At 45.6% G+C, this 26,548-nt stretch overlaps 1 protein-coding gene and 1 long non-coding RNA gene across 8 annotated transcripts in view; one reads left to right on the top strand and one right to left on the bottom strand.

The window, feature by feature from the left end:
- LOC146075324 (uncharacterized) overlaps positions 1 to 17,558 on the bottom strand; it is a 51,162-nt gene extending 33,604 nt beyond the window's left edge. Inside the window, exons 1-2 of one of the 7 annotated variants that reach the window (XR_014473557.1) lie at positions 17,496 to 17,558; positions 1,452 to 1,545 (exon numbers count right to left, since the gene is read on the bottom strand). This is a non-coding gene — a long non-coding RNA (uncharacterized LOC146075324). The other 6 variants (XR_014473552.1, XR_014473551.1, XR_014473554.1 and 3 more) reach the window with 6 other exon arrangements.
- Positions 17,282 to 24,355, top strand: EIF3J (eukaryotic translation initiation factor 3 subunit J). The gene is made up of 8 exons (XM_083184449.1): positions 17,282 to 17,429; positions 19,435 to 19,532; positions 21,076 to 21,127; positions 21,347 to 21,438; positions 21,542 to 21,656; positions 21,865 to 22,023; positions 22,156 to 22,229; positions 22,824 to 24,355. Exons 1-8 carry the CDS (start codon positions 17,408 to 17,410, stop codon positions 22,953 to 22,955), a joined length of 744 nt encoding a protein of 247 aa, XP_083040575.1. The 5' UTR covers positions 17,282 to 17,407; the 3' UTR covers positions 22,956 to 24,355.
- The last annotated feature ends 2,193 nt before the right edge of the window (positions 24,356 to 26,548 follow it).

Genomic DNA, 26,548 nt, shown 5'->3' with positions numbered 1-26,548 from the left:
AATATACTGTAGAAAAATGGATAACGTGCCCACTAGGCGTTGATTCATAAGAAGCACAGAATCAGAACAGAAATGTAATACCCCTTTCACACAGAAAATGAAATACCCGGGTGAAGCAGTTCCACCCGGGAATTTCATTAAATACACGGGTCCTTTTTCTGTGTGAAAGGGCACACCCGTGTCGTAAATTCCGTGTCTCCGACCCGGGAATTGACCAGGGTCGAGGACACGGGATTTATGACCCGTGTTGACCCTTTCACACAGAAGAAATACCCGTATTATTCAGCAAATTACCGGGTAGAAATTTTCAACCCGGTAATTTGTTCTTCTGTGTGAAGGGGGGTCAAGCTGCTCCCGGCAAATTGACACGGCATTTGAAATGCCGTGTATTTGCTGGGATTATCAGACTTTTCTGTCTGAAAGGGGTATAAATGATTTAATTCCAAGAACACTTCAAAGCTTTAGTTACAAAGATGGTTAAGTATATTTTAAGAATACCCACAGAGTATGGTACAATCTTTAAACAAAAAAAAAAGGACAATAATTCAGAAGCCTAACTTACACACAAGTATAGCAGTCGGCTGTAAGGGGGGGTTCACAGATCAAGAACTATGGTGCATCCCCAGCATGAATAGCTAATTCCCCAAATTATGGTCACAGATTATGGTGAGAGAAGGGTAGCTATACTTCACCTCATCCCTCCCACCTTCCAAAGTTTTAACCAGCTTAATGCTGGGCACTGTAACGAGTTTCCCCTCACTCCCAATGATTCTGTACATGAGAGGGGGAAGTAGTCCAGTGAGAAATTCCATTCTCCTTCTCATGACCCCCTGTGGTCAGGCATAATGGTTCTCTGGCCAAAAAGTGTTCTCTCCAGGTTATGACCCAGAACATAGTGGCCTGGTTTGAGGCATTCAACGTGACAACCTGTCAACCCCCTTAGATCACAGTAAGTCCACTAGAAATAACATTTATAATACACACAGTGGGAGACATATCATTTTGGGATCCGATCAAGTGATGGATCGTGACAGGGTCTTCTCTTATTTTGATTCTATAAGATGTTTGTTAATTGATATGTGTTATATGCTCATTTCAACTGGTTTGCTCTATATGTTTAGTACTTTTGTATTGCACTGTTTCCCCTTTAATTGTTTACCTATATTCCATGTTCCCTATCCCTACCTACTACTGCCCCCCAACTCCCCCTCCCTTCCTTTATACCTTTTTTCCTGACTTATTTAGGTGACAAGTTATTCTTTCCCACCCTGTAGGGCCTATTACAGATATTATAGTTATATCCGATTACTTTCCCTTCTAGGGTGGATCTTCAGTGATCCTTTTTTGTTTTTGTTTGCTTGATATTTTATAGGACTATAAAATATGCCTTTTCCCATCATGGCTTTCATGTCTATTAATGTTAACAGACTCAATCTTCCCAAGAAACTTACTGTGATTCTGGGCACTTGCAAAAAGAGAGTTGACATCATTCTTCAAAAACAAAACGCCAATTCAACGGCACCCGTTCTCCTTTGCCGCAGTAAACTGTTAAAAAAAGGGAGTAGCATTTTTAATATATCAATGTCCCATTTGTTCACTGTAAAATGATAGCAGACCCAGAAGGATGTTCTATTTTGGTAATAGGTTCCCTCAACTTAGAAGTCCTTACTTTTGTCTCTATATACCATGTCTGCTTGGAAAGTAATGAGATTTTTTTTTTTTCACGCCATGCAGAACAGGTGCATGGTGGCAGCAGTTGCTTGTCACCCTTTACAACATGGGTCCCTTAAACTGCGGCCCTCCAGATGTTGTGAAACTACAAATCCCAGCATGCCTTGCCACAGTTTTGCTATAAGGGAGTGTTAAAACTGTGGCAAGGTATGCTGGGATTTGTAGTTTCACAACATCTGGAGGGCCGCAGTTTGAGGACCCATACTTTACAATGTACAGATCGAGCTGTAAACGAAGTGTCCTTATTTATCTTGGTCAAGGTTTGAGATGGAGCGTACTGTTGAGCAATGATATGCTATCAAGTTTTGAGTTAAACTCGGAAAATCGGGTATCAAGATGCAAAGTTTACTGCTGGTTTTAATCCTTTTGAGGAAGGCAGAGAAGACGTTAAGGATGAACCATGCTCTGGACGACCTTCAACAAGCCGAAAAGATCAAATGGTGGAAAAAGTGCGAGATGTTTTGAACACTGACCATCATTTTAGTGTTAGAGGTCGATCGTATTAGGCGTGGATGATTCATACTTGTGAATCATCAAGGCACCGGCTGCGTTTTACGGTGGACTGAATTCGCTTAAAAGTGCTCTCGTCTCCATCGGAGTGCAAGCAATTTTAAGCGAATTCGGCAAAGCGAAGGGTGCAAGATCAGCTTCATTTGGGTGACGTTTTGAGCGTTTAAACGGCACCTGAATGGCACCTCGCACTCTTCGGCGCTAATAGGCGTCTCCCTACCTGCGTCCCCTGCTAGCTCTCCCCGGGAGCCCTGCTTCTGTCCCACAGTGTCTGGTGCAGGCAGGGAGGCTTCCATCTCGCTGCCTGCCGCCGTACCCCGGCTCCCTGCGGCGGAGGTTAAGAATCGCCATCAGGGGCAGCGAGCCCCTGCGGCGATGAATACGGTGACAGCGAGGGCTGGCAGCGAAGGAGCCAGCCCTCCGGAACACGGTGACTGTGCAGCGAATTCTAAACAGGATTCGTTGCACATGCCGAGTATTGTCATCGAATACTGCCCTGAATGTCAATATACCGTTTGATTGTAGTCAACAGTGTGCATATGAACAGCTGTGTATATAAAGTTTATTGTAATACTTGAAAGTAACATTACCGCATAATAGGTTAATTCAGAGATGTCCATTATGCTGTTTTTTGCAATTAAGCGATTATCGACAGATTGCATGTGTTAAGTTGGCCACACATCAGAACAAACTGATCGCATGCAGGTTGTAAGAGCGAACGTATGAGTGGTATGCATGTGCTTTTAAAGATCTGCTTATGACCGCAAGCAAAGCAGATGGATCATACATGCAGCATGTATGATCTGAGGATTGACCTCTTGACCAGTGGGGTCGTGCATCGTACCGATATTCCTCACAATGTGCAATTGATTTCATGACCCTTCGAAATTATACGTTCAAGTCGGAGATCATTCTGGTGCCACCTTTAAGCTGCCACTGTGCATATATGAGGGTGCCTTTGCAATTGGTTCTCAAAATATTTTGCTCTTGGACCCCGTTAGACAATAAAAATTTTATAGCTTCCAGCAAGTTATCACAGAATGATCACAATGCACGTGGTTGGCAGACCACACATGCATGGCAGTATTGTGGAGACATAAAACAGAAGTGAATTGACCACTAATGGGATCACTTCAATTCTTACACAATTGCACACCCTTCATATGTTTTTTTTTATATATTCATGCCAATGTTAAAGCTTATACCTGCAGTGATGGTTCTGGGGATGTCAGAAAGAGGCAGAGGTACACTGGGCAGGCAGCGAATGCCAAAGAAAGAAAGTGGGTAAAAGAGAAAGGAAGAGGATGGCAGATGGCAGGTAGAGGCAGAGGGCGACTAGTGAGAAGCACAAGGATGGTAATGGGATATGGAAAAGTCAGAGGTTGTTGAGATGGTAGAGGATAACTACAGAAAGGCAGAGGATGGCAGGGGAAGCAAAGGTTGACAGATGGGTGGAAGTGGGTAACCTGGGATAGCAGAGTGACAGACAGGCAGTGGGTAATAAAGGATGGCAAATAAGTGACAGAGGGCAGCTAGGGAGAGGCTGTGTTCAGAGCTGTATCCCCTGTCCCTAACCACATCCTACACAATGTGCTCCACTGTTCCCATCCTATCCACATCCCATAAAGTCTGTGCTAAGTGGTCTTCTCCTTCCCCCTCATGCTCCCTCTACTCCCACCCGTAGTGCTCGTTGAAGACCCCCCCATTCTGCACTTACAAGATGTTATTTACAGACTCAGAGTTCTGCTCACTGAGAGCTGGCTCCTCTGAGTCCGTCTGCAATCTGCTGCTGACCGCCTGGTTCATCTGCAAGTTTCCTACAACTCAGAAGCCCAAGTTCACGAGTGCGCCCTCACGGTCAGCTGTGTGCTTCCTGTGGATATCTGCATGTAGATGTGGGTTCCAGGGGTGCAGCCTGCTGGTGACAGCATCGGCAGCTGGGCGAGAGAGGAGAGCATTGGAGTTGAGGCAGAGATGATTGAAGACTTCTCAGATCTCTAAGTGATCGGTACGGAATTTGAAGTAACAGACAATTCTACTGATTATAAAGACTCCCTGGATCTCTGACTGAGAGATCAGAGAAGTCATCAGCCTGATGGTCAGTAACATGGAGTCACAAACCCATGCTGAGATGGCCGTGACTCACTTTTGGGTCAGGTCCCACAGTTTGAGAACCGCAGGTTTAGAGGTATGCATACTATGCAATGGGGTCATTACATGGAAACAAACGTTACATTTTGACAAAACAAATCATGTGAAATATAATTTTTGAGAATGTGTTTTGATTATTTTGTCCAAAGTAAATGTTGTTTGTGTGGTACATGATATGCTTTAATTTTGATGCAAAACTTTCCATGAAAACTGGTAACAAACGTTACATGAAAAGGACATTTTCATGGAATGACCCAATGGTACTGTCAGTTGTGTATTTTCATTATTTATTTTTCACTTGTATTTTGTTGGTTTTAAGGTTTAAGCTTTTATATCCATTGCATTCTGCACCACATTGTATCACTGCTCACTGTACACCACAGGCCCATTTTAAATGTCAGCTCTAATGTTAGGTCCTAAATTTAGTACTATACTATAGAACAGAGGTTCCCAAACTGTGTGCCGTGTCTCCCTGGGGTGCCTCGGGACACATGCAGGGGTGCCTTGGGTTGGGGGTCCAGGACTAACTCAAATTATTAATGGTTAGTTATTTATGAGCAAAACCAGTGCTGGTGCCTGCCATTCATAAAATGTGTACAAACAGAAGCAAATCCTGCCCTTTACCACGTAAATCACCCAAAGAATCACATATATACCCAATCTAATAAATTTTTGTTTGGCCTAGGGGTGCCGTGAAAAAAGTTCTGAAACTCTAGGGTGCCCTGATTAAAAAAAGATTGGGAACCCCTGCTATAGAACAATAATCGCTTCCAGACTGTAAGCCCTCACAGGCAGAGCCCACTTCCCTGAAACTAGCCCCATCACTCTACAGCAACTCCTGTGGGTCTACCAGCTATATGAGCACAAGATCAATGTATACTGCCGATTTACTTCCTAAACCTCCCCGTGCATATTACCATTTGATTTTGCCAGCCATGATGAGTCATTTACCCCCATAACCTCCACACACCATTTGGTTGTATTGTCATGTTACTAGATATCCTATTTATTGATATACTAGTAAATGTAGAAGTAAGATAGAAGCGTAAAATTTGATGGCATAAAACAAGCACTTGGGTTAATTTATGTTGAGAGACAATTAACTTACAAGTATACTTTTGGATTATGGAAGGGAACCAAAGTAGCTGGAATACACGAGAGAATATACAAATTTCCACACTTTCTAACAAGGTCGCAGTCAGGAAAGTACCCAGCAGGCAGTTTTCAGTATTTGTGCAAGTATTTAATGTCATGGCAAACCAAAGAAACATATTCTTCCACCCAGAGCTCAGAGTGCACTGTCAGTCCAAGACCCTGGCACTACAATACTTAGCCTATGAATTGGCCTCTACCAGGCATTAGCGCTATGAGCAGCAGACTGAACAAGGTTTAAATCCCTTCAAATGCAAACAGCCCACTTCCCAGCTGTGGCTAGGAAGGTCTGAGAACCCGAACCGGAGCCCTAAGCTTGAGAGCCCGCCCTTCACTCCCTCAAGCACACACATTACTGGCTTTGCAGTGAACCAGGTTCTCTTACCTCTCTGAGGCATCACTCTCTAATCGGCCCTCACCTCCCTAGGGGTTTCTCTCGTGGTTGTACCCAAACCGAGTGGGGAGGGCTGGGGGCCACAGCCATTGTTTTGCCACCTGCCTCCAGGCTGAATGCACTGGTGGCATCCACTTCCCTCCTCTGGGCATGCTGCACCGGGGTGTCTTCCGTGCCATTGAAGGGGGGGGGGGGCGCCACATCTTGCCACTGGGGGCCGTGGCCGTTGTTCTGCTGCCTGTCTCCGGGCCAGGGGGCTGCCCGGCTGGGGGCATCCACTTCCCTCCTCAGTCCTCACCTCCGTCCATTTGTACTCCGCTCCGACTTCCTTCGGCTGCAGGAAGTGGATTGCCCCTTTCTCCCTTCTACGTGGGTCGGGATGGAAGCCCCCACCGCAAGCGGATGAAAATAACCCAGATTTATCCCAACTGTTATGGCTGTTGTGGGAATTGAGCAATAAACTTAGTGCTGTGAAGCGGTAATGCTAAACATTGCACATCCAAACTGCGCAAAAATGGACCAGGTATCTGCCAGGTCACATTAGCCATTCTGCTCCCCACATTCCCAGTCTACTTCTTTCCCATCACTGCAGTGGGGTGGCTGCACATCCCTTTACTGTGCACAGCACATGCAGAGGGAGTGTCACAGCTCTGCCAAGTCGGGCACTCTCCTACCAGCACCGCATTCAGTCTGTCTGTCATCCTGCACTGTCTGTCTCCTCACAGGTCCAATGTTTTCAGAGCCACATTGCTGTTTGCCTGCTGCGCACACCATGCAGGAGTTTCCCTCTAAATCCATCCATGGACAGCGCAATGCGTTTCTCCAAGGCAGGCATGTCCAAACTATGGTATGGTACAGCGTAAATTCCAGAATAGCTGGTATTGCAGTAAATCCGGCAATCCTGCTCCTCCGCTACTTCAGCCATCCCGGCGAATCTTATCTACTGGTGCTGTGCTCAACCCAATATCATAAACTTCCACTGGTACAGCACACATTCCAGAATCCCAATTCATCTTATTTCCCACTGTCCCATCTGTGGATGATAAAGGTCTACTTAAAACCTGCCATTCTGCCCAAATATCTCCAGTCACAAGAGAGTAACTAGTCTTTTGGGGCCTACACGGAGCAATTTTGATCAGAGAATTAGATTTTGATCAGAGAATTAGAATGGGCGATTTCCCTTAAGATTCTAGATCGCTCAGAAAGAGTCATCAATGTGTGCAAGCGATTGTGCTAAGCGATTAAGTATAGGCGATTTCTGTTAAGCAAGGGAAAATAGAGGTTATTTTGAGGCAGGGAATGTTCTGAAGAGTCTCCTCCAAAAAACTTCCTTTTTTTACATCCGTCTCAAGGTGTTGGTGACACCTAGGAGGACTCTCTACTGAAGCTGCATAGCGCCACCTGTTATTGTTGTTCACTCCCATTTTCCAATGTACTGAGATCGTTAGTTTCACAATACACGGATATGTGCAGTCTCTTGCTAAGCAAATCTGACAAAGGGCCTTATTCTGATCGGAGCGGCCAAACGTGCGTACGTTCACAATTACCGCACGCTAGCCGTACGCGGCCGTTAGGGTTAAGTCCACCCACAAATCGGCCGCTTGCGTACGGGCAGAAATAACGTAGAAGGGGAGTGGTGTGCAAATGAGCGTACGGCAACGTACGCGGTCGGCCCAGCCCTTACACTCCGTCGACTAGCGTACGACTGAGCGTACGGCGCCGTCTACGGCCGTCTTTCCTCCGTCTCCCCACCGCCTTCTTGCGGCGATCTGAGCGTACGCCAGCTTGCACGGACGGGTCCCTATTGTTTTCAATGGAAAACTCAGCTTATGTCACCGCTCGTGAGAGTGAGCGTACGTCCGTGCACGCTGGCATACCCTTCACATATATGGACCTGCAAATCTTGCCTCTCAACTACTAATCTGACAATTGATTAATTAATCTATTTGTTATTCACTTATTGTTTTCTATTAACTCAATTGTCTACCTTAATAAAGACCTAATAAAACTACATTTTAAACCACATTACATGTATATTTGTTATGTTCTAATGTGGCATTTTAATCACTATCTATGTGTCCCCATATTGCTGTTACTTTTAAATCAAGTTATGTTGGTGTTTCTGTATATGTACTAAATTATGTCCATAATTAGTTTGTCCAAAATGTGTAACATGTATACCTACCCTGATGTTATGTGTGATGTTTTAATCGAAAAACATTAAACATTCATGCATTTTCACTATGTGTTATTTTACTCCAAAACACACACATTTACACATCAATCATTACCCCTCACCTCAAATTACTAATATAACTTACATTACACATCTGTATGTACCTACCCTTACAAGCCCTCTAACATATTTATTATTAAAAACACAGGCAATTTATAATACAATATCAACTTTTATTTATTACAAACATAATAAGGGGGGGGGGGATAAAAAAAAATTAAATGCGGGCCTCCAGTAGGCCAAAAAGAAGTTGAAAATAAAAAAGGGTCAGGAAGATCTCCCGAATAAGGGCTGCCACCTCCTCCTGCTGCTGTTCAGTGTCTGTAGTGAAGGGATAAAAAAAAAAATTAATATATAACATAAACAAATGTTTGTTGTATTTGTACATAATAAAAAGTTGTGAGTTATGTGTGAAGGGCACATACATTTTTAAACTACATTGAAGATGGGTCTGCTGTAAACACAGTACTAAAAAAAAATATGTTAACACACACATACTGTACATAGTAAATAACATTAATTCAATTACTCCTTCATCAATGAATGTATGCTGTATCCCAATTGGTACTTTGTTTTTGGGGGACTGTCCTCTAACCTCACAATTAGCCTGTGCTATTTAAGGGTTATGACATTGTTGTGGCTTAAGCACTCCTTACTATTTTAAATTTAGGACATTGCTGTACAAATTATAGGCCTACAGCTATGTTTGTAAAGCATGCATCCGCATGGCCTCACACACTATTACCAAAACAATCTCGACATTTAAGTTGCACCAGTGGCAGATTAAGCCTTTGGGGGGCCCGGGGTACTTTAGAGCGGGGGGCCCCCTTGCACTTGTCATTACTGGCCGCACACTGCATGGCCGAATATTATACTGTCAAAACATAGAGTAAAGGCAGAATAAACTTGGTCAATGGTTACCTGCAGGGGATATATATATATATATATATATATATATATATATATATATATATATATATAGACAGGGGGTTGGCGGCACTCGGAATAATAATAGACACCATATATATATATATATATATATATATATACACACACCACATGAAAAGCCTGTGTTTGTCCCTCTGCCCCTTACTCTGGAGGAGACCTCACAGTCCTAGTGCTGCCTCTGATTAAAAACCCTCCTATGACTAAGCTGCTGCTGCTGTTCTCCATGGACCTGAGAAGTATGTAATGAGCTCCACCAATCAGAGCTCAGCACAAACTTCTCAGCCTCTGTCCTCTGGTGCAAAGTGTCATGGGACTTAGTCAACTCCCAGAAAAGCACTGCACACTTGTGCAATCAGTGTGCCTTGCCTCCCGATGCTCAGCACCATAAATCATTGTCACATTGGCAGATAGGTGAAGCTGCAGCACTACCCCACCCATGCACAAAACATTTAGCAAAAAAAAAAAAACATAACTTAAACATTGTCTTTTTTAAAAAAAAAAAATGACAACCACAGGGGGCCCATAGCTAGAGGGGGTCCCAGGGGCACTGACCCCTTGCGCCTCCATTATAATCTGGCCCTGTGTTGCACATCATGCTGGGAACTGGAGTTACCCAACACCACATAACTACCACACCACTAATGTCGGATATCTCATTGGATGTACTGTTATGTCAATTATTCAAGGGGTGAGGCATGGCCACACTCAAAAAAACCACCAAGGGGACCCTTGTTCCTGGAGAAGGACAGGACACACCTCATGGTCGCCCTGCAGTGATATGTTGCAACTAATGTTGATGTTGGATACACATATGTGGTTGTTGTGATTGCTTATGTGTAGAAATGTGTAGGTCAACATTAGACACATTATTTACTTACGGCTACTTGAGCCATCCTGGGCGCCGCTGGTTGGCTGTGGAGTGGTTGGGGAAGGCAGGAGCAAGGAGGATGGTCCTGGTCTTTGGCCCGAGGTACTGGGTGTTACTGGGGAGTGGAGAGGTTTGGGGGTGGGTGGTGGAGAGGTGTAGGGGGGTTGGAAATGGGGTGGGGAGGGGGGGGGGTGGGGGTTGTGGAGGGGGTGTGGGTTGTGGAGGGGGGGGGGGTTGTGGAGGGGGGGGGGTTGTGGAGGGGGTGGGGGTTGTGGAGGGGGTGGGGGTTGTGGAGGGGGTGGGGGATGGGGAAATTGTGTGGGTGAAAACTGCACCCTGGGTCTCCTCTTCTTCCTCCTCCTCTTCTTCCTCCTCCTCCTCTTCCTCCTCCTCTTTCTTCTCCTCCTCCTCCTCCTCCTCCTCTTCTTCTTCCTCCTCTTCCTCCTCCTCTTTCTTCTCCTCCTCCTCCTCCTCCTCCTCTTCTTCCTCCTCCTCTTCCTCCTCTTCCTCCTCCTCCTCCTCGGCTGCCTGGTCCCGGGCTGCCTGGTCCCGGGCTGCCTGCTCCCGGGCTTCAATGCGTGCCCTTGCCCGTGCTGAAATGTTCATGTTGATGGCATAGAAATCGAAGATTGGGTTTCATAAAAAAGGGGGAAAGAAAAATTCACATTAGTCATGCTCATAACCTTCAAAATTATCATTGCTGTGAAATTTCAGACATTTATCATGCAAACTATTTGATATCCTACACCCAAAAACTGATCAACTACTTAAACCCCCCTATACACCCCCATATACACCCCCTATACACCCCATATACACCCATATACACCCCCTATACACCCCCATATACACCCATATACACCCATATACACCCCCTATACACCCATATACACCCCCTATACACCCCCATATACACCCATATACACCCCCTATACACCCCCTATACACCCATATACACCCCCATATACACCCCCATATACACCCATATACACCCCCTATACACCCCCTATACACCCATATACACCCCCTATACACCCATATACACCCCCTATACACCCCCATATACACCCCCTATACACCCCCATATACACCCATATACACCCCCTATACACCCCCTATACACCCATATACACCCCCTATACACCCCCTATACACCCATATACACCCCCTATACACCCCCATATACACCCCCTATACACCCATATACACCCCCATATACACCCATATACACCCCCTATACACCCCCTATACACCCCATATACACCCCCATACTCAGGAACATATTTATAAAAAGTACACCAAACATTGCTAAAAAACGCTGACATACTAGTAATCAAAACTTACATCGGGCAATATGGCGGCGAAGGCTGCTGAGTAGAACCGGCTGCCGCCGGCGCAGGTCGGACCAGCGCCGCTCAACCTGGCCCAGGCTTCTGCGGACGCCGGTTGTTGAAAATATCAGGCGGCGGGCAGCATTATACGCCCGCCGCTTGTCCGCATTAGATACATATGGGCCCCTGGGCCCCAGGTGACGATCCATCACTTCCACCAGGGCCAAAAGCTCACATGTAGAAAAGGGCCTGGCTCTTGTAGAAGTCATATTGGCAATGGCGCAGTTATTAATTGCAGGTACATATATCACTTTTGGTGCTTGCTGATTGGTCGAAAAAATTGTTTGTTTGGTATTAACTTTATTAATCCCTCTTATATTAACAAACTGGATGCGAATAGAAACTTACGCGGACCGTTCCGATATACACACCACAACCAACAGCATGCATTCAATGAAGAGAGAAGTACTGTATTTACAGTGTGCGGAAAATAATACACGCACCCCGTCTACTCCTAACTACGCTGCTTAAAGGGGGCTCAATACACCAATTGCCATGAAGAGAAGTACTGTATATATATAGTAAGCGGAAATTAATACACGCAACCGTCTACTTATAACTACGCTGCTTAAAGGGGGCACGATACAGCGATATGCATGGGGAGGAGTACTGTATATACAGTAGGCGGAAAATGATACACGCAACACTCTACTTATAACTACGCTGCCTAAAGGGCCACAATGCAACATGTTGCTGTATGACAATTTCATACACATTACATATGTAAGGAAAGCATTATAACGTGATGTTTTGAAATGTGACTCACAAAGCATACACGAACTCCAACAGATACCAGCTGACAACACTCATCATTGGAATGACAGGTGCACACATTTCACGATGTAGCCCACAATGCTCCACAACCTGTGTAGATACATATACGGGTGATTGATCAGGTGCATTGAGACCTGCGTAATTTAAGCGGCAATTATCGGCGGGAAATATCGGCGTAAATTTGCATCTACCTTGCGGGGAAAAATATACGCCCCCTTGTTCGTGGCGGGAGATTAACATATAAATATTCAGTCAGATGCAGGCCACAATTGCTGCAAACATGTCTGACTCTGACGATTCAGCAGCAGAGGACGCTCTGCAGAGAGCACAAGCCGAATCCATGCTTCAAGCATTACAGAAGAGGGAAGAGGAGCGGAGAAGGAGGGCCCAAGAGAGGAGTCGCCTGCAAGATCAAGCGGGCCCCTCAGTAACAGGCCCTGGTGAACCTCCACCAGCTCCACAAGGGCCAAGCAGCCAGCCAGAACAAGAGGTTGCATCTCTCCAAACAGGTGTGACCCAGCAGGTGCATGGTGAGAGAGCTGGGGCCACCAGAAAACGTGCGGCAACATCTAGGGTGATGACTGAGCAGGATACCACCACCAGAAGGAGAAACCCTGCATTTGTAGAGGCCGAAATGCGAATTCTCGTGCCCAGGGCACGCGAATGGATTGAATTGGCAACCAGGAAGCCAGGTGCCAGTGCAAGGAGAAACCTTTGGGACAAGATCACAGAGGAAGTGAACCAGGTGTCACCAGTGGTCAGAACTTGGGACGCGGTGAAGAAAAGGTTAGTGTGTTTGTCAGGGCAATTTGTTCAGCAGTCTCCAGCAGGAACTGAGGCCCTTATTCTAGTTCTCTCTTTCTGGCCAAATATTTCTTAGATGGACAAAACCATGTGCACTGCAGGTGAGGCAGGTGTTACTTGTGCAGAGATAATCAGATTTGGGTGGGGTTTTACACCTGCCTCACCTGCAGTGCACATGGTTTGGTCCATCAAAGAAATATTTGGCCACACATGGCACAAAAGATCACCCACACTAGGAAATGTCACGTAGCTAGGGGTACCACCTAGTCCCTTTAATTCCGGACACATATTAATTACACAGGTTCTGTGGCTGGCTGACTTCAAGACTCCACTTCACCTAATTTTAAACTGCCACAGAACCTGTGTAAGTAACATGTGTCCAGAATTAAAGGGACTAGGTGGTAACCCTACACGTAGCACAGTGGTGCACATATCTCATGGTGATATTTGTATTTTTAAACTTGTAGGTGGACTGACTTCAAAAGTGCCCTGAAGAGGAAGATGACTGACCGGTACAACCACAGCATGTCCACCGGGAGCGGTCCTATGCCTGACCATTTGGAGTTTACCCCCCTGGAGCTGGACTCCTGTGACGTGATCGATGTGGGGGAGATCAGGGGGATCTCCAATATGGACAGTGAGCTCCCGGTGGAGGTCTTTGCTGCTGCTTTTGATGGTAAGTCACAGTAATGCATTGTATTTAGAAAGATATTTTTTATTGCGTATGTGATGGTGACATTGTTTTCAATTCTTATCCTAGCAGAAGCAGAAAGTCAGGATGTACCGGCAGCATCGGCCTCTGCAGAGCCACAGGTGGAGCAGGTGGTCCAGCCTCCAGCAAGACGTCGCCCCCAGCCCCAGCCACAGGAGACATTGAGTGAGAGCCTGTTGGTGACGCTGGACAGGATCGAGCAGCAAGGGGTGGATGCTGCGATCCGTCAGCAGCAGGTGGCGGATTTTCTGGCGGAGTGGAAGGCCACAAACCAGCTGCAGGTTGAGGCGTTGAACCGCATTAATGAAACTCTGGCGGCTGGCATGCTAAGCATTGGCCAACACCTCAGCCGCCAGAATGAACTTCTTGCGGAGCAGCTGTCCACCGCCAGGTCCCTAAGGGACAATCCCCCATCTGCTGCCCCACCCCAAGCTGCTCCCCAACCTTCCACCTCGGCTGACCCTCCTGTGGCGACTAGGGGAAGACGCCGAAAGCCAGCTGACCCAAAGGCCCCTGTCCCCAAGGCCCCATCTAAAAGGGGCAAAAAAGGGCCCAAATGAGACCTGGGTCACTTCCTCTGTGGTTGGAGGCCAAAGGTTTAAATTGCACTGGACATCCGCTTCCTGAGTTGCCCATCGATCCATTTGCGTGCCATGGGCATGAAATGCAGGTTTTTTTTTTTGGTGGTGTGTATCTTGCTTAGTAGTCACCCTGGTTGTTGCAGTACGTATTCTGGTGTCCCCATTTCTTTCACCATTGCATTTGCAGGGTAACACATGTTTGGAGATATGCAACCTCTTGTTCTGGCTGTTTTATTATTTGTGTGTATATTTTTTTTTTTTTTTTTTGATTTCTCACATTAAAGTGTCAAGCTGTGATGCTGAACAGCAAATAAATTAATTTTACAAATTAAATCTAAATGGTGGTATGTGTAATTTCTTGTGTGAAACAAATACTAGATTTATGTGTACTTACTGACCAGGGTATTTTTGAACATTTGTTGAAGTGTGGTGGAAGTTTCCCATGTGTAACCCTCTCCATGGCCATTCCCATGTTCCTATCCAACTTTTCCCTGCTAATTAGTTTGTGTCAGCACATGTGCAGAGCAACTTAATAGGTGAGAAAGCAGTTTGTGTGCAGGTGAGGTAGCTCCTACAGTAGTAGGTAAAAGCAGGTCCAGAACAATGCTTTCCTCATGGAGTGGGTGAGGCAGACAAACAAGGGTGAAAAGGTACATTTGTGTAGGAATTCATATGTGTCCTCCCTAAAAAAAGATGTGTGAATGGGCCAAACATGATAAATTAGCTTGTGAACAAACATGCATAACTTTTAAAATATATATGATTTGACAGTGTCATAAGCAGATGTAGGAATCCTTTGTTAGAGAGATGAGAGTGCAATAATGTGATTGGTGGCATCTTACATCCAGAGTGTAGTGAAATCCAAATCATAGCAGATGAGATAGTGGTACAGGTCATAATTTGGGGTACTATACAAAGATTGTGTTGAAAATAGTGGTCATGTGCTTCAAACATTGCAGAAACATCGTTTGTAGGTGTTAGATGTGGTTTATGTTATTGTATCCTAAATACAAAACCTATGTTAGTATTAGAGTGAACACGTTGACACATGTCGACTTGTGTAGATTGAGTGTGCTACTGCGTAAAGTCTATGAAAGCAGGTAGTGAATGTGTCTGTTTATCAAATACCTACCTTAGCGTATAAAAAGATTCTTACCTTAAATTAAACAAACCTTTAAATGTGGAGAAGTATAGAAACATAAGCTTCCAATGTGTTTGCGTGCTGCATGTGTGGCTTGCAGGCAGTGAAATCATGGTTTGGAGTTAATAGACTGCAGCATTGCTTATTACATTCAGGTGTATGTGTTTGAGTACTAATCAGCGTTAATTAGCCAACTCAGGCGCACGCTGGCAAGCGGTATCTGTAGGAGTGGTTTTAGCTGTCGGTTGGCGGCCGCCTGTTTGGTGTCCGAAACGAACGGTGCCTTAGTCGATCGTGCGGTAGTAGCACCGCTCATTTCTGGTGCACACCCCCGTGTACGCCCATATTTACGCCCATTTTCCCTAATTATTTCGGCCGCTCCCATCAACACGCCCCTATGCCGCCCCATTACCCGTACGCTCGCGTACAGGTTTTTTCGCACGTTGAGACACCGGCCGTAAGCGTTGTGGAGTGCTCGCGCCGGCGCATTAGCGTATCTGCACATGCGCAGATCGTAAAAAAACCCGGGACGTACGCGTACGGCCCGGACGCTCCAACCAGAATAAGGCCCTAAATGTATACCGCATGCAGTATCTACCTCTCCTGGTGATAGCGACTGGAGATGTTGTTTGCAAACCTGGAGTTTCTGAATTTCTAAGCGATCTAGTCAAATAGCTTTGAAAATAGTCCAAAATGTGTAGGCCCCATTAGTCCGGGTTCACAAACAACCACATCCGTGACAGGGAGCACACAGTGAATTGCAGGAGTGACCATACCCTCCAACATGACCCATTGCATTCGGTACACAATGCTCTATTCCTGGACTTCCCTCTTAATGTATGACAGGGTTGCCGACTTTGAAATGCTCCTCTCCGGGAGAAGCCCGGAGAGGAGACTTTCATTACCCGTTCGGGGGGCGGAGCTTGACTGTGACGTTATTAAGCCCCGCCCCCATTTCGGAACATACCCGAAATCACTGATCTCCTTGGAGGGGGCGGGGCTAAAATGACACGAGTGTGTCGTTTTAGCTCCGCCCCCTCCTCTGAGACCCGCGGATTGCGGCATTTAAATGCCGCTATCGGGGGGCTCAGTGGGGGTCCCCCTGATTCCGGGAGGGTTGCCCACCCTTCCGGGGGGCCGGGAGGGGGACCCGATTTTCGGGAGACTCCCGGTAATTCCGGGAGGGTCGGCAACCCTGATGTATGATTGCAATCACCTGTGTGGAACTAGGGTAATTGACGTGAAGGGTGTTTCAACTCAGGTGTTGGCAATCCTACATTAAGAGGGAAGTCCAGGAACAGAGCATTGTGTACCGAATGCAATGGGTCATGTTGGAGGGTATGAGTGACATCAACACGTGCCACAATTAGGTCATTATGCAAATATGCTTGATAACTTAATTTCTAGCAGGCCTTCATTTTCAATAAAAAATAATTACCCTATTGTTAATCTCTTTATCCTGCCATGAACACTGTGGCACCATATAATTAAAAGAGAATACACTGACCACAGAAGCCATAAAAGGGTATGGATTACAGGGTCAACAGTGTCGGTTGTATCTTGATCCTCTTCTATTCTGACGACCAAGTGATGTTAGGTGAGGGCGGAAATTATAGATGCCCTCACAGCAGTTTTTATTTTATCTATAATTACCGTAGGTGTAGGTTATTTTATTGCAACTGGATTGTACCTTTGCGGTATATGTAGACCCAGTGGCTGAGGTGAAAAGTCAAAAGACAGAAGTGGTTTTAGCCACCACATCTCCCTTGGAATGGCAGCCTCACACACGTGGCTCACCATTTCACATGTTGTTTACCGCAAAGATGGCGACCAAAGTGTAAAAGCGTCACTCACCACCCCCTGACGCCTACGCTAGAGTTGGGGGTACTAAGATGGCGGCGTGCGGCATCCGGTGACGCACTTCCGGTAAGGGCCGCTCGGGTATTCAGTGCGCTGCGCGCGCAGCTGGACGCGGTGATTCAGTGTCGGAGCCGGAGCGGCAGCGGGAAACAAGATGGCAGAAACCGACAGCTGGGGTGAGAGAGTACCGGGCACCACCCTCCGACCGTGACCCCACGCCCGCACCCACCCTCCAAACGAACCTCATTGCCACGTGTCATTAGCCGTTTCTCAATCCGTCCCCCCTGTACCGCATGGCTGAGTGTGTGGTGTCCGGCCGGTGTGCCCTGTAACTCCGCACCTAGCTCGGCACGGGTCGCTGCCACTAGATGTCCCTCAAAAACTTTGTGTGTAGCATGAACGGGCCGCCAGCTGGCCGAGGCGTCAGCTGTCATCTTTCACTGTGACTGGCCACCCGTCTCCAGTCCCTACTCCTGCTTTATTTCAGGTGTCATGTTCACCTCTGCCCCGGCTCAGGCCTCCACTCCTATCTCTTTGCTTTCCCCTCTACATGATGTTTCTTTGCTTTCCCTTTTACGCTTGTCTTTTTGCTGCCGCCCCCCCTCCCTTTACGCCTGTCTTTTTGCTGCCGCCCCCCCTCCCTTTACGCCTGTCTTTTTGCTGCCGCCCCCCTCCCTTTACGCCTGTCTTTTTGCTGCCGCCCCCCCTCCCTTTACGCCTGTCTTTTTGCTGCCGCCTCCCTCCTTCCTTTACGCCTGTCTCTTTGCCGCCGCCCTCCCTCCTTCCTTTACGCCTGTCTCTTTGCCGCCGCCCTCCCTCCTTCCTTTACGCCTGTCTCTTTGCCGCCGCCCTCCCTCCTTCCTTTACGCCTGTCTCTTTGCCGCCGCCCTCCTTCCTTTACGCCTGTCTCTTTGCTGCCGCCCTCCCTCCTTCCTTTACGCCTGTCTCTTTGCCGCCGCCCTCCCTCCTTTACGCCTGTCTCTTTGCCGCCGCCCTCCCTCCTTTACGCCTGTCTCTTTGCCGCCGCCCCCCCTCCCTTTACGCCTGTATTTTTGCCGCCGCCCTCCTTCCTTCTCGCCTGTCTCTTTGCCGCCGCCCTCCCTCCTTCCTTTACGCCTGTCTCTTTGCCGCCGCCCTCCCTCCTTCCTTTACGCCTGTCTCTTTGCCGCCGCCCTCCCTCCTTCCTTTACGCCTGTCTCTTTGCCGCCGCCCTCCCTCCTTCCCTGTCTCTTTGCCGCCGCCCTCCCTCCTTCCTTTACGCCTGTCTATTTGCCGCCGCCCTCCCTCCTTCCTTTACGCCTGTCTCTTTGCCGCCGCCCTCCCTCCTTCCTTTACGCCTGTCTCTTTGCCGCCGCCCTCCCTCCTTCCTTTACGCCTGTCTCTTTGCCGCCGCCCTCCCTCCTTCCTTTACGCCTGTCTCTTTGCCGCCGCCCTCCCTCCTTTACGCCTGTCTCTTTGCCGCCGCCCTCCCTCCTTCCTTTACGCCTGTCTCTTTGCCGCCGCCCTCCCTCCTTCCTTTACGCCTGTTTCTTCGCCGCCGCCCTCCCTCCTTCCTTTACGCCTGTCTCTTTGCCGCCGCCCTCCCTCCAACCTTTACGCCTGTCTCTTTGCCGCCGCCCTCCCTCCAACCTTTACGCCTGTCTCTTTGCCGCCGCCCTCCCTCCAACCTTTACGCCTGTCTCTTTGCCGCCGCCCTCCCTCCAACCTTTACGCCTGTCTCTTTGCCGCCGCCCTCCCTCCAACCTTTACGCCTGTCTCTTTGCCGCCGCCCTCCCTCCAACCTTTACGCCTGTCTCTTTGCCGCCGCCCTCCCTCCTTCCTTTACGCCTGTCTCTTTGCCGCCGCCCTCCCTCCTTCCTTTACGCCTGTGTGTGTCTTTGCTGTGGCACTCCCCTCTTTGCTGCCCCCTCTTTCCCTTTGCAGCCAATCTCCCTGTTCCCCCACATTCTGCCCCAGCCACATTACTCTGGTTTTCTTACCAGTCTGTCCCACCCCAGCCACATACACACTGACTCTTGCCGCCCCCTCCCATGTTATAGTTGTTAGTTATTGCTTGTCCGCGATCAAGCATTCCACCCTCTATGTAATAATTGGTGATCTAACTTTGATACACTGGGTAATAGTCCATTATACAAGGCCACCCCCACACACTTTTAAATGTCTTTCTTTTCCTATTTACAGAGGTAGATGACTTTGAGCCAGAGGAGCCAATTCCAAAGACTGGCGCATTGACGGCTAAAGACAAATGGGAGGGAGAAGACGAAGAGGATGAAGTTAAGGTGTGGTAATTTGAAGGGAGTTTGTCAATTTTTTTTCTTTCTTTTTAATAACATAGACTAATCACATTTTTAACCCTTTTAAAACTTGTGGTAGGTGTCCTGATGTAAAGTTTATCTGGATTTGTTATGTTATAGGTATTCAAATTTTGTTGCATTTCTCGCGTCCTTAATTCTGTTTATGCGTAGCTGATAGTAGGTTACTCTTGGCCTCTCTAGCTTCAAAGATCACAGAAACATTGTCTGTGCGTCTTGAGATAAAGTTTGTATGCCCTGTCATGACTGAGAATCCCTCATACGTGTTTGTAGCAAGGCATGAGGTGCGGACTGCACAGCTGCAGAAATGGGGCAGTGGTAGGGCAGCTGGGTGTGTTTATAATTATATTTATTAAGTAAAACATTTTTAAACTTTGTATTTGCCATTTGAACTTTTAACTTTAGTACAGTAAGAGGCATGCAAAGATTGGTGAATGAATTGTCCATTTATCATGTTTCCTGTATAAATATGAATAGTGTATGGGGCTTTGCTTTCTTTAAATAGACCCAAACCACCAACTTCATATCATACACTCCGCTACCCCTTCACAAGTTCTTCCACACATTCTTGCATACATGCAATACCCATACTCTCCCACCACCAAATCCCTTCACCACACTACACCTACCTCCTTTCATTCTACCTCTTCTATTCCTGCAAGTTGCTCAAATGCACACCAATCCTTGCCCACTTCAGACAGCCTCATACCTCACCAATATATTATCGAAGCACAGGGAAAAAAAACTTAAGGCATCGAGCTGCATGTAAACCATTTCTAAAGCAAAATATTTGTTCTCCATACATTGTGACAACATGAAAGGTATTGGCGCATTGTATCCGTGTTCCTGACCTGATACAGCTCCTTAGTAAACCACTGGTCTCGGTAATTGTGCCAAGTTCATAATTATGTGAGTCCCAATGTTAAAAAAAAAAAATAATTTGGGGAGGGTGCCTAAGTCCCATTGGATGTCATACAAGTGTATACTACATTGAATGGCATCGCACCCTATAATATCGCATGCGATTTTGCGGGAGGTGCGATGCGATCTCATCGCACCGCCCAAGGCCTCTCAGTGAATAAATTACATAGGAAAATCGCAAAAAACGCATGCTATTTGCTTAGTGGGCACCTGGCTACTACATAAGTACCTTGACTCCTTTATTGTAGACTATTAGGTACACCTGCTCAATGTATTATGCCCTACAATGCTGATAGGAGCATGCCTACCTGAACCCCAACTTCTGCGTCAAGAGTACATGGCGAGGGTTGGCTGGAGCGGAATATATGCTTGAAGATTCAAGTACTATGATACTTATTTAGCTTTGTTTGGACAGGTCTGTATAGGTCTTTGCTTGCCCTAGCTGTGCGTTAAGTATTCCAATTTTTGAGTTTATTGTAATGTCATAGTGATCTCTGGTTGATATATCAGTGACTTGAACTGCCTGTGTTAAAGTACTTTTAGTATACCTTGTTATCACACTAAAAAAAATAACACTCTCTCTTTTCAGGATAATTGGGATGATGAGGAGGACTCAGAAAACAAAGAGCCACAGAAGTTAGGTAAGGAATAAGTGTATATTGAGCCTGATAATGTGGCCAATCAGCTGTGTTTGAAAAATGACTGGATTGGATGGATGCCCCATTGGAGAATAGCACCTCCATATTGTTAAAGGAAAGACTATAGTAGAATACATATTAGTCTTCACAAAGGAGGACTTAGTCAGCGGTTTCTATTCTTATAGTTGCTTATTTTGACTTTTCTTGATTTTCTACTTTTAGAACAAAAAGTTCCAGATAAGAAAAAATTGGTTGATAAAATCAAACAAAAGGAAATGCTTCAGAAGAAGAAACAGGAGGAACTGAAAAAAAGGGTGTGTTACCTGAAATGGGCATGTTGTTATTGATTAAAGGAACACTGTTTCTGACAGGTAGATTTTAATCATACATTATCTTGTATATCTGCTCTTCTTACAGTTAGAGGAGCCTGAGGAGCCGGTAGAATTGTCACCGGAGGAACAGCTTGCGGAGAAGTTACGTCTGAAGCTGTTACAAGAGGAGTCTGACCTGGAGTTGGCAAAAGAAGCTTTTGGTAAATAGTTTCTGTGTTATTCGGGGAAGTAGACAGAAAAAATTACTTTGTTTTAGTTATGATAAAGAGTTTACAGCTCAAATACTTTCTCATACTTAATCCATTGTTCTTGTATATCTTCCAAACTCTATTTTCAAGATGTGGCTCAAACATGAAACATACTTGTTTAGTAATAGTTCTGAGATTTACCTTCATACTTCCCTCACAGGCGAGGCCACTGTTACCGGCATTGATGCCATGAATCCATCCTCACGAGATGACTTTGTAGAATTTGGGAAGCTGCTGAAGGAGAAGATCACACAATATGAGAAATCTATACATTACTCAGGCTTCCTGGAAACACTATTGCGGGAAGTCTGTATATCATGTGAGTAGCATGCCAAATTGTTACAGGAATAAATCTATATCTCCTTGCTTATCCATGTATTTGTTTTTCGACACACATAGTTTTTTGTTCTGGAAAATTCCTTTTGCTAATTGGTAAACACATGTCTTTCAGTGGAAGTTGAAGACATGAAGAAGGTATCAAATGCCCTAACAGTTCTCTACACTGAGAAGCAGAAACAAGAGAAGGTGAGATTGGCCATGAATGGTTGATGAAGTACTGCACTTTTAGTTGTCTGTATGGGGGACATAGCATCCCATGTACACTCAAACCATTATCCGATCGTCACTGTTTTGTGTGTTATTTCATTGTGCTTGTTCTGAAACAAAGCATGTGCAACTATGGGCAATGCAAGGTCTTTTGTCTGCCACATCTAAGCTACCAACAATGGACATGAAACGGGGCAGTCTCACGTAGGCATGTCCGTGTTAAGCTCCACACCAGGACACCCTTATTTCCAGTTATGAAGGAGTGACGCTAAAGTTGCATTGGTATTTTAGTGTAAAGCTGTATGTAGGCAATATGTTTTGAGAGGGTTTTTTTTTTTTTTAGAGAATTGACCAACATTGATATCTCTCTAATACGTGAACTGTTTAGTAATGCCAAGTTCATGCGCTATGCCACTGTATAATTCGCACTGTACAGTTACCACACTCACAGTATAGCTGGGCCTCCAACCATATGTCATTTGTTCCGTATAAAAGTTCTATGGAGAAGTGAGGGCAGCCTTGTACTCAGTCGTTCCTTGATTAATGCATTCTTTTTTTATATTCTAAATCTAGCAAAACAAATCCAAGAAAAAGAAGAAAGGAGGGGTACCTGGTGGCGGATTTAAGGCCAACATGAAGGACGATCTGGCGGATTATGGGGGTGTCGATGAGGGATATGGACGAGAGTTTGAGGATTTCATGTGACACTTGCTTTAATGCTTATGGCTCTGAATGTGAGTGTCCTCTCCACCCTTGAGGACTCTGCCAAATGCTACAGTCAAAGAATTCATCCCTTCCACCTTTCTCAATTTACCAGGGTGGGTGAAATCTGGATACAACAGGGTTAATAATGCCCACCTCACACCCGACATAACTTGCTCATGCACTATATCTCCTGGCCTGCAATCTGTACTGCTCTGCTTGTGGCATGCCTGTGTAGCTGTGCCATGTTGCAAACAGAGTGGTCTTGTACTTCCCGCACATTGACCTGCCCTGACATGAGCGATTAACACTAAAGCAGCGTTGATCTTGCAGTCAAGGTTCTTCTCTAGTCCTACAGAATTATTGGTCATTTGATGCTGCTGCTACCCTCCTGCTGAATTATAGTCTTTTTTTTTTTTTTTTTTTTGGGTTGTTACAGAGCCATTTACTGGTATAAGCTCTGTCATGTGCAGAGGCTTACACAGCTCAGAGCTGCCCCCCTACCCATACATTAATATAAAGACTTAAAACCACCCGGAATTATCATAAACTCCGACCATGAAGCACACGAGCTCTGCTGCTTCAGAATTTGAGCTTATGTTTTGGAGAGAGACTTAACTGCTAACATGAAGCCTGTATAGTGTGTGATGTCCATGCTGATCACAAATCGATTGGTCTTTTTTTTTTTTCTTCCCCTTTGGGCGACTTGATATTTAATGGTCGAGTGTTGGCGTGGTTTTAAGGTTGGTTAAATGCTTTTGGACTCTTGCTCAGAGGTGCAGGTCTTGCCCTTTTTCTTAAACTTCAATTCTGCTCACTTAAAGGATGATGCTTTGCAAGCAGGTCCTGCCATGGGAGAATTGTTATATTAACAATGACACTGCAATGTTTGTTTTAGAAAACAACTAATTTAATAAACTTATCCTTGTGACAAGGTGGCTGCTGTGTTTTCTCATGCAGTTTTACAGGTGCTATTGTTATACCTTTTTTATAATGCTGTTTTGGTACATAGCTTATAGGTGCACAACTCGTTGATGGGATGTAGCACATTGGAATGTCTGCCTCAACTGACTTGCCAAGCATCATAGTCTTCAACCCTACCATCTACAGCAGCAGCGTCCAACCGCAAATCTATGCTAATCAGGCTTGCTGTGAAAATTGTTCATGTTCACCACATCTGACCAGTGTAATGAGTGCTATAATGCGTAAGGCATCTCTAATGGAGTGTCTGTTTGCTACAGTACATTGATCAATTTGCTACCTGTGATCAGTTACAAAAGTATTGTGCATTGTTGGATTAGAGTGAATTAACAGTTCAATGCAATGCTTTTGTGGTATTTTTAATGTTGAAAATGAATGCCCTAATAAAGTTTATTTTGTACTTGCCTGAACCTGCAAACCCAGCTGCATGTGTGTGGTTTTTTTTTCCTCCAGGGTAGACTGCTCACATGACCACATTATTGCGGTTCCTGAACCTGGTTATGCACTAGGGTGGTCTTCACAATATAGGCAAAAGTAGGCATGGTGACTTCATGTGCGATATCCTAAGCAAGAAAAATATTAATATCTTAAAATAATAGTGGTACATTTTGGTCATCATGGATATATTGAATCATGGGATATATATATATATATATATATATATATATATATATATATATATATATTTATATTATTTCTTCTGTAGGTCAACATGTATCACTCAAGCTGCTGTGGAACTACACAACCCAACAAGCCTTGTCATTGTTTTTGTTTACCCAAACAGCAGCAGAACTGTGAAAGGGCATGCGGAAATCTGTAGTTCCACAACAGCTGGAGTGCCACAGGTTGCCTACCTCTACTTAAGAATGTGGAGCTGTAATATATTTAATTACATTTTTTTTTTAGGAGCAGCAGAAAAGGACATTTTGTTTTCAGCAGTTACCAAATAAAATTCTATAAGCTATTATCAATGATGTTTGGATGGCTAATCTATTTTAAATATACAAGTACATTTATACTTGGTGCAAGCCAAATACAATGTATAACAGGCTTTAAATATGTATCGCAAGAATCAAGCTCCTATTTTCTTTTTGTTACTCGTATGGATAATGTTTGAACTTTGAGTCTGATTTGACAAAGATTTGCTCTGGACTGTTCACTGGTAACAAGGTTTTTTTTTTTTCTTTTGCTAATAGTCCTGGTAGTAGAATAACTGCATGACAGCAAAACATCTGGTGCTGGGTGGACTTGTTATACCTACTCATAGATTCAAATTGATTCAAATGATGTGTTGCTCTTGGGAGTTCCAGTGGCTGGTTTTCTATGGAAATGTTTTGATTAGCTCTAGTTGGGCCTTTTTGTTTTTTATTTATTTTCTTGCGGACTTCTGCTGCAGACTGGTGTCTGTCAGGTTTGAGGTGGCCATCTTTAGAAGGAAACCCCAATTGAACTGTCACTTTCTAAGGTTGCAGTTGCTTCATGGGCCTTGGATGGTGGAGCTATATAAAGCAATCAGTTCAGCCCCCCTACCCCCCCCCCCCCTTCCCATTGGTTTAAAGATGTACAAAACTGATCGCAGGTACGATGCTTGTACACGGTCAGTGTCAACCATGATTTTTCAAATGTACTTCACCAGGCAAACTCGTCGTTAACACTATCAAGTCTTTTAAACAGTAGTTACTGCAGAATATTACTTATGTTTTTACAATTTTAATAAATTTCTGTATTTACTTGAATGATCCTTAAGCTGTATACATTCATATACACATGTGCTTTGGGCAAACTACCACCATACATCTAATCCGCCATTGCAAACAAGGATGTGTATATGTCGGGTTAAAAGGAATGGTGTGTAATTTTATTTTTTTTCTTCTACGATCCCCATGGCTGCCATGACACTGAGATATCTTCCCTCCTCCTAGGTTTAGACAGGAATGATTTTCATGGACCACCCACCTTGGGTATATTAGCCTCCTCCTCCCTCCCCTCTGTGTCTTTTCTTTATTAGTTAGACAGTGCAGGGGTTTTAATTTTGTTTAGAACCAGGATTACCTCTTTTCCAGCAGAAGCTGGTGGGGTGGCTCCCCGGGGAGAGGAAGAGTATGTGAGGAGTGTGGTCTGGGATTTCTGCCTCACATACTGATTTACCTGCCATAATATCTCATCCATACAGTATTATGTAAATGCTGGTACCTGTAGTGCGCTGCCCGGATGTCGGATTGCGGCGTCCAAGGAGTCTCAGCGGGCGTCAGGCGGCCAGTGCGGGTGAGTTAAAGAGCTGTCTGGCCAGTCTTGGCTTGGGCAGTAATGGTACAGTTACCTGGATCAGAAGAAACATGCTGCAGCAGCGGCGTCTCCGGCAGAAGGGGCGGAAGTGCGCGAAAGCCTTCACTTCCGCCCGGCGCTAAGTACAAGTGCCCTTGCTAAAGCTTCCCCCGAGAACTCTGCTGGAAACTTTAGTTCCGCTTGACCATCCTGAAGATGCTTTGAGCGGGGAGGAAAGGGTTAAGGTGCGCTATTTAAACCTGGCTCACACAGCACAGGTTATCTGTCTTCTGTGCAGTATATTACCGGTTCACAGGATGGATGTGCCTTCTTCCCCTAAGCCTGATTAT

Source organism: Crinia signifera, chromosome 4 (genome assembly GCF_055691185.1).
Source record: "Crinia signifera chromosome 4, ASM5569118v1, whole genome shotgun sequence".
NCBI lineage: Eukaryota > Metazoa > Chordata > Amphibia > Anura > Myobatrachidae > Crinia > Crinia signifera.
This window is presented reverse-complemented; position numbering and strand designations above follow the sequence as displayed.

What these genes read in the sequence shown, in the direction of transcription:
- EIF3J (XM_083184449.1), top strand. Translation starts at nt 17,408, where the DNA reads ATGGCAGAAACCGACAGCTGGG. An exon ending in CAAAGAGCCACAGAAGTTAG is followed by an intron (nt 21,128 to 21,346) that starts GTAAGGAATAAG and finishes TTCTACTTTTAG; the next exon opens with AACAAAAAGTTCCAGATAAG. An exon ending in AGAAGCAGAAACAAGAGAAG is followed by an intron (nt 22,230 to 22,823) that starts GTGAGATTGGCC and finishes TTCTAAATCTAG; the next exon opens with CAAAACAAATCCAAGAAAAA.